We start from the raw sequence: 9078 nt of genomic DNA, 5'->3' as shown, positions 1-9078 counted from the left end.
TGCATCTACCTTTCTGCTCCCAACAATAACAACAGCAACAACAATAATAATATTAATAAATACAATATTGGAAGAGGGAGAGGAATGCACAAGAACTTAACTGTATGATCATGTGAGTTTATTTATGGAGTATTTCCAATTAATACAGTAGTTATCATTTTCAATTGTTCATGAAGCATTTTGGGTGACTGACACTTTGGATGTATTGAGATTTATTTGCCTGTCTCTGTGAGATTCAGTTTTTATATGTATTTGTCTCTCTCATTAGTACCACAACAACCAAAAATGTCCTGTTTTAACTATTTCTCTCTAATCTGAGCATATATGAACTTCTTTCTATCATTAAAACAGTCATGTAAACTACTTCTTTTCAGTAGTGTCCGGAACTTGCCTGTATTGGTATACAATCATTCTGGTTTTCTTTTCCTAAACTTTTTTTTTTCTGGTTAGCAATCAAAATGGTTTAAATATGAATGCAATCCATAGAACAGTAACAACAAAAATAGAACAATTTTTCTCAATAAAAATAGGCCAGTTGTTAGAAGGTCTCATTCTGTGAAGACATTTTCAGCCCTAGTGAAAGGAGCCTGTGGAATCCGCCAGTTCTGGGTTCTACTTCATGCCCTCAAGAACCTTATGAAAAGCAGTCCCAACAACAGAATGACGTTTGCCAGAGTGTAATACTGGATGACAGAACTGAGGTTGATCGCTATAATCACATTTCTGTGTATTAAACTGTTACATCTTAATTATTTATATAGCTCATTGGTCCAAAAGCATAAAAATAGAGAACAACATCTCAAAATTTATCTCATTTCATGTTCAGAGATAAAAGGGATAACTATTCTTCCCGTTATTTTCTGGAGGCAAGTCCTTGTTTATAGAGTCTGATGGCAATCACACACTGGTAGTTTCCAAAGCTACTGTATGAAGAGGATGCTGAAGGCCATCACTATACAGCATACGGCAACATAAGGACTCTTGCACTCACCAATTCGGACACACTTCCAAAATATTCCCAATACTCCAGTTTTATTTCTGTCCAGGAGGCTGGGTGCCAAGGATCGGATATAAGCACACGTACATATAAGCAGCAAGATTACAGTCAACAGACTCTGAAAATTGAAAATGGCAGACATAGTGAGGCCGGTGCTGGTCCAGCCACATCACCCTTCCGGGCCGGGGCGGAAGAGGATCCTTTTCCTAAACTTTTAACAAGCAAGATTACAGTATCCCCGGTGTTACAAAAGCAAACTAGCACATTTCTATATAAAGGGCAGCAGTTACTCTGCAGGCAAAACCAAAGAGCATCAGCCACGCTTCACAGCTGCCACCAAAAAAGCTGCTTCCTTAACATCGCAGTATTTAGGATGGATTATTGTTTCAGTGAACTTTGAACCATGGCAGTTACAACAATCATAAATATTCAATGACAACTCCAAGATCACAATCATAAAAGGTAGATAACACAAATGCTGCCCATTTACCACTCAGAGGAGAGAGTAAGAAACTTCTAAAGAGGAATAAAAAAAAAGAAAAAAGAAAAAAAAGCATGCAAGGACCCATGCAACAAACTTCCCAGGGGTTAGGTTTCTGTTTCCCATTGAAAGTAAGTTTGCAAGAAAGCAAATGGAAAATACTCTTTAAAATGAAACTCTGGGATCTTTGAGACAAAGCCACATGAGTGAATACAACTTTACCAGGCTTCAACACAAGAACTGAGTGAGACATTTGTCTCGCACACAGAGCCCTGTGGAGAGGGGAAAGGCTGGCATAGGATGCTACTAGCTGTTCTTGGTCTCCCTGTGACTCAGGTGCTAGGAGTCTGCAAGAACATTGAAGGGAAGCTCAACAGCAGCCAAGTGCTTTCCAGAAGGAACAACAGGATTTCCTATCCGTGGTGGTGGGTGCCTGAGCCTCCAGGGTGGCCATGCGAAGCCATAGTGCCTTGCAGATGACTCACCCAAGTTTAACCTCCCATATCTCGAATGTGACAATTTCTAGACATTTCATTTTCAAAGGCTTGTGAAATAAAAGTGTCAGCATTTTTTCTCCTTCTCTGGCTATAAATAAGCAATTCTTCTTGGCAAAATGTTTTTTACGTTGACTCAGATTCCAATACAAATGTCAGGACACAGAGTAGAGGCAGCATGGGAAGATCTGGGCAGGGGATCAAGTCCTATCTGATGACAACCTGATGGCTTCCCGAAACCTCAGAGGAAGTCAGTGGCATGTCAGTGGTTTGGAATGAGATGGCTAATGAACCTGTCAGTGCAGCTGCCAGACCAAGATGCAGGCTTTCATAAACCTGCCGGCTTTCTGACATACATATAACTACTCTGCTTTCATTCCAGACTAAAGGGACACAGTTGTTTGAGTTAATACTATTTTCAGTGCATCTTGGATATATAAAGTTCCTGGGGTAAGAAAAATAATTGAATCAAGTTACTTTATGAACAGTTTACAGGAAACCTTCAGTGTGCCACAGCTGACTTCATGAAAATGCCTCCTAGTTCCTCCATTTACTCCTGTGCTCTCTATTTTCACATAATTCATTTACACAGTAGAGGGTATTCTTTCAGTCATCTGTCCTTTTTTTGTTAAAAAAAAAAGCCACAGATTTCCTGGTATTGATGAAATAGTCTTATCTTTGATTGATATGCTAATATTCCTAACTTCTGAGACATCTATAACTCATAAAGCCCTGTATAGGTGGCTCCTTTCCCTCAGAATTTACAGTTAATCTGAGTCATCAACCATATAGTATTTTTTAAAAGCCTAATTCTCATATTGAGTGAAAATATTTCTCACCAAAGATATTTCTCTCTTTAGAAAGAGTGAAAGATCTACAGGGAAAAAAAGCATAGAAAGGCTGAGGAAGAAGATAAATGAATCGTAATGGGACCAGCACTGCTGTGGAAGCTACAGAACCTTTTGTCAGATGGTGCCTGCAATCTAAACTTACCTATGTTGTTGTATAAAACAGCTTCTCTCAATAACTCTACAGCAAAAGATTCCTTTGATCATGAATATCAAAACAGCCCCTGATCTACCAGAAGGGAAGCTTCAATTCTAAGTTGGTGTAAAGTGATACTACTCAGTAGGGCTGGTTGTCTTTTCACTTTGTTGATAGAAAGCAGAGTGGACCCACTGAATGCCTGTTAGCAAACAGAATGCACCCTGCTCTACTTGTTAACTATATAATGCATTGAGCTCCCTTTATCATATTTCCCCTGGATTTTAAAAGGTGAGTTGTGGGGTTGTCCGCATAATATGGTTTTTGACATGAGTTAACACACCGAGAATCTCTAAATTGTTACCTCACAGAAAACAAATTTCATAAAATATTAGTTTTCTTCTCTTGTCTTATTGAGACAGGGTTTCTCTGTGTAACAGCCTTAGTTGTCCTGGAACTCCAGTTGTTGACCAAACTGGCCTTCAACTCTCAGAGATCCTCCTTCCTCTGCCTCCTGAATGCTAGGATTGAGGGTATGTGCCACCAGGCCTGGCTAGCATTAATTTTCTATAATTAAAGAATAAGTAAAATGCAATAGAATGTTGAATGCTATCCCAAAAATTAAGAAGGAGCACCAATGTCCACAATATAAACTTTCTTTCATGTTACATATAAATAATCCATGTGGGATTTATAATAAATAAAACCAAATACATATTGACAAAGGAATGAATATCTAATTTTCTGTGTAATATAAACACATCTGTGAATAAATATGCATTTGTTTTGCTTTTCTTTGCTTTACTTCATTCTGAGTCATGGTTTTTCCCTAGTTCCTTTTGTTTAACAATAATGATATTATTGTTGATATTTCAATAATTTCCCTGCCAAGAGCCATCCATGGTGACATGGAGAGAATAGATGTTATTTCTTGTGAAGCAGAAGATAGGGTAGAATAGTGTGAGCCCTCTAAATATTGATTAGGGATGGCTCCACTTGCCTAGGGTATAGAGGAGAACACCAAATGTAAACTTTAAAAGTAATTCTAAAAATCCGTGGAGACATTTTTTTTTTCTCACTGAATCTTGCCTGACTCATACATTACATTACATTCCAGAATAAACATAGTTTCGTGGTGGCTTAAAATACCACATTATATTCTGAATATTTTAAATTACACCAGACCCTAGAGATGAAAGTTTGCATTGTTCTACTTGCTGTCATATTAAGAATGCAGCATTTGAGGTCAAAATTAGCCACAATTCTTGATAACTAAAATACTTTTATCCCTGTCTCTTTCTTTAATTTCCTCTCCTGTCTAGATATCTTAATGTCTATTTTAACAAATTATTGTTTTAGCTAGAAAATTTTCTGGTCTTTGGTATTCAGATAATTGAAATATAAGTGCCAATGTAAATGTAAAAAGCCATTCTCAAGTTAGATTTGCATTGACAATTAGCTATTAGCTTGCATTTTATAAAAAACTTCATTGACTATGTGGTGGCTATAGAGATATTTCATGAAGGAGCCACAGAATAATTCAAGCAAATGGAAACTATAGAACTTCTCAATTGGCTGGATTCCACAGTGCACATCCTAAATATGTTATTTCCTTCTGGAGCTTTAATTTACTTTCACTAATGTTATACAAATGAAAAGAAATGTATAATTAAATAATTATGTATGATTCATTGCTATATTAACAAGATTAAATGTATAACAGGAATTCAAATATTGATTAAAAACTGAATGAATTTGTGAATAATGAATAAAACCACAATTGCCCCATTTGGAATTTACTTGAAAATAGATTTAAAATTCTTTTGCTTCCTCAAAATCACTAATAGTTCCCCTTATTAAAGAATAAATAATTTAAATTTTGTTTTAGGAAAAAATAATTTGATAAAGAAGAAGTATAAACTAGCAAAATTAGAACCATAATCATATGGCATGAGCAAACCACAAACTCCTACTGTAAACAATCCCATCAGTAAACACATGCTGCAATGTTCCATGCTCATAGATAAGTATCATCATGGTGCCAGTTTTCTACAGCCTGGTCAATAAAATAAATCCCATCTTAAAAAATATTCTAACCATTTATTCTGTAGACATTAACAAAGTCATTATAAAATATTTACAGAGAGGCCAAACACACAGAATAATCAAAACAATACAAGAGGAAGACAGTCAATACTGAGACTGCTCAACTTTAAGATTTAACATGAAGCTACAGCAGGCCTGTCATGGCATGTCGGGTGAGAGAAAGACAAATCAATGAAACAGCAATAAGAGCAGATTCATACACCAACATTACTAGGGCCAGCAAGGCATTCAGGGGAGAAAGTAGGGCCTCTTGGTGAATGGTGCTCTAAGACCTAAACATGCCCATTCAAAAGGAATGGATGGGTGGATGGATGGACAAACAGATGGATGGATGGAAGGACAGATGGACGGACAGATGGATGGATGGATAAATGAATGAAAATATCTGCAGCAAGCCTTTTATCTTTTGCTACAATGGGTTTTAAATTGAGGAATAGATCTAACTATGAAACTTCAAAACTTCAAGACATATAAAGACCATCTAAACAACCTTAAGCATGGCAATCAGTTTTTGTGTGAAATAGGAATATGTTTCATCAAGGAAAATTCTACCACTGAACTTTATTACAATTAGAAGTGTCTGCTGGTCAAGGCCTATAATCCCTCATGAGGTTGACGCAAAAGAATTGCACATAAAAGTCCCATCTTTCATTAAGAAGCAAATTTTATAATTCATATATTATAAAAGCAAGTTATTTCCTGTCTCAAGATAAAAATAAAAAAGGGATATGGGAACTAAAATCTGATTTTAAAGTTTGATGAAATATATGAATGTTCTAAGTAAATGCTGAAAGGCTCCAAGCTCATAAAAGGAAGGCTGTGTGTTTGTGATCAGCATGTCAGTTGGAAGAAGAAAAACATAAATTACAGACAAGAGGAAAATGTTTGTCAAACACTGATCAGATGTATAGCTTATACCCCAATTATGTAAAGAACTTTTAAAAATATTTTAACTGAAATAGAATTACATTACTTTCCCCATTCCTTTCCATCCCTCCAACTCCTGCCAGCTACCCTCACTTGAACCCCTTCTATGCCCCCCATTCTCAGTGTGACAGCCTCCTTTGCTTTGGTTACTGTTACATACACACATATATGTACATGTGTGTGTTCAAGCACAAATAAACCCCTGCTGAGTCTGTTTTTGCTGTTTGTATGCCATGGGATGACCAATGAGGGAACCCTCCCTGGGAAAAGCCAATGATCTTTATTCCCAAAGTCATTAGTTGCCTGTAGTTCTTTTTCAAGGGTGGGACCACATGAAATTTCCCTCCAATAGATATCTATATGACAGGCCCTGCATCTATGGCTCAGGGAACTTGAACAAAAGGGGAGAAATATCATGAGTACTAGACACCTATGTGGTCTGCTGTGAAAGTGTCTATCTTAGAAATGACTACATAAACAAGACTCAAACAGTGTTTTTTAAAAGTTTTAAAATGTAACAGTAAGGACTAGAAAGATGACTGGGGGGGTTAAGTGTACTTACTGCTCATGAAGAGGACCCCAGCTCAGTTCATGGCACCCACAGCAAGTAACTCAAGCTTCTGTAGCTTCAGCTCCAGGTGATTTGAAATCTTCCTGCCTCTATGGTTACCTGCAAGCCCCCCCTCTCTCTCTCACACACACACACACTCACACTCACACTCACACACACTCTCATATACACACACACATGCACGCACTCTCGCACTCTCTCTCTCTCTCTCTCTCTCTCACACACACACACACATACACACACACACACACACACACACACACACACACATGATAAAGAAAGAAATTAAACCTTTTTCTTTCTTATCTTTTTTTTTTTCTTTTGGCATTTGGAGACAGGGTTTCTCTGTGTAACAGCTCTGGCTGTCCTGGAACTCACTTTGTAGACCAGACTGTCCTTTAAACTCAAAGAAATCTATCTGCCTCTAGGATTAAAAGCATGTTCCACCACACCCAGCTGAAAATGAATCTTCTTAAAGTTCCACAACAATATATGGGCAAAAGATGGGAACAGAAACGGAACTAAAGAGATGAAAGGATGGTAAATCAGGATTAAGAAAAATGCTGAACATCAAAAATTACTAGGAAATTGCAGGAGGAATAATGAGGTAACATTGCAAGGGCTAAAATATAAAATGCTGACAGTGCCGCATGCTGACTGGTACGTGGGACATGTGACCTCTCATTCGTTGCTGATAACAATGTGTCTGAGAAGAGCATATGACAGTCTCTTAACACAGTCATCACCTCCGCATCTACCCAGAGAACTACTGTCTACATTAATGTTAGGAGAGGGATGTTTAGAGAAGTTGCACTTTATTACCAAGACTTGAAATGACTTCCAACTTTTAAGATGTTCTTAAACATCTTAAAATAAGTGGATAAATAAACAAATTCTGGTGTAGCTCTGCAATAGAGTTCAGATAGGAGGCCTGACACCTGAGAATGAAACCACACACACTTAAGACTGGCAAGGCCTTGGGTTTGATTTCCAGGACCACAAAACATAGGAAAGAAATTGTCAACCAAGCCAAGGAAGTACAGGGGAAAGTATTAAGTTTTTATTGCCAGGTGAAAGACAAGGGAGAAGCCAGCATGTTGCTTGATCCTGACTGTGTGGAGTCACGACAACATAAAATCAGAATCTATGAAAGGACCAATTAAGGAAGAGTAATTACTTTGCAAAAGTAATAATAAAAATAAATGTCTTTAACTTGCTGAGGGACATCTACATGATTCATACAAATAACAGCATGCTTGAATGTGAATTGTTTAATGCTTTGTTCTTGAATTCAGGAATAAGACCATACTGTCCACTTTCAACATTTGTACTTGGTGTAGTAATGAGGGTTGTAAAGTGGACATAGATGGAAAGGAAGAACTCAAAGTGTCTCTGTTCACAGATGACACAACCATTTATGCAGAAAAATCTGTTAGGATAGAATTTACCAAGCTACTAATATTATCAAGGTGGTAAAATGCAATCCCTTGTATCTTCCTCCTTTTCTCTCTCTCTCTTCCCTTCCCTCCCTTCCTTTCTTCTCCACCCTCATATATATATAAATTTTCTGGATTTCTATCTACTGACATTTACCAAACATTGAAGATAATAGGCATTGACATTTTCAATAGTATCAGGCTGTATATATTACATTCTCTGAGCTGGAACTGATGAGGGTTATACAACATTAAATAGAAAAATTAATATCCACCTAAAGGGATGGCTACCCATTTCTTTGTAAGAAATGTAAACTCAAACCACACAGAAATAACATCTCATGCTCATTAGAACACATAAAATGAAGAGACTGACCAGAGCAAGCACTGTGGAAGACCTGGACTTACCTATCTGGCTGAAATGTATGTATTATAATCACTTTGAACAGCAACCTGCAAGTTTATTTGAAAGGAAAACATGCATAAATCACAATGATCCAGCCATTCTACTCCTGGTAATAGACACCCTTAAAAGAAATCATGTATTTTACAAATCCATGCATACTGATATTTACCAATCTTGACTTTTAATATTCAGTATCAGAAACAACCACATGTTTATTAATAAACTAGTAAAGAAATCATAATATATCCACACAATGGAATATTATCTAAAAGTAAAAAGAAAGAAACTATGATATATGCCTTTGCATAGACACATCTACAACTATGTACTCTAACAAGGCTGAAATCTGATTTTATATTATACTATTTCCAAAATGTTCCAAATATGAAAATTAATCTATAGTGATAAGACTAGATTAATGGTTGTCTGTTTCTTTTTTAAATAATTTTCTTTTATTAAAAGAATTATTTTCTCATACAATATATACTGCTCGTAGTTACCCTCCTTCTATTCTTCCCAGTTACCTCCCACCTCCATTCCCCTCCAGATACACTCCCTCTCTGTCTTTCATTAGAAAAGAACAGGTTCTAAGAGATAACGAAACATCACAAAATAAAATATAATAAGATAAAACAAAAACCATCACATTGAAGCTGGACAAGACAATCCAACAGGA

At 36.7% G+C, this 9078-nt stretch overlaps 1 protein-coding gene across 1 annotated transcript; it reads right to left on the bottom strand.

Annotated features, from left to right (window-relative positions):
• Positions 1-446: 446 nt before the first annotated feature.
• On the bottom strand, positions 447-1190 carry LOC114688295 (protein kish-A-like). Its single transcript, XM_037203428.1, has one exon. It carries the CDS (start codon positions 1137-1139, stop codon positions 921-923), a length of 219 nt encoding a protein of 72 aa, XP_037059323.1. The 5' UTR covers positions 1140-1190; the 3' UTR covers positions 447-920.
• Between the last annotated feature and the right edge of the window lie 7888 nt (positions 1191-9078).

Source organism: Peromyscus leucopus, chromosome 3 (assembly GCF_004664715.2).
Source record: "Peromyscus leucopus breed LL Stock chromosome 3, UCI_PerLeu_2.1, whole genome shotgun sequence".
NCBI lineage: Eukaryota > Metazoa > Chordata > Mammalia > Rodentia > Cricetidae > Peromyscus > Peromyscus leucopus.
The sequence above is the reverse complement of the archived record's forward strand: the minus strand, read 5'-3'. Positions and strand labels throughout refer to the sequence as shown.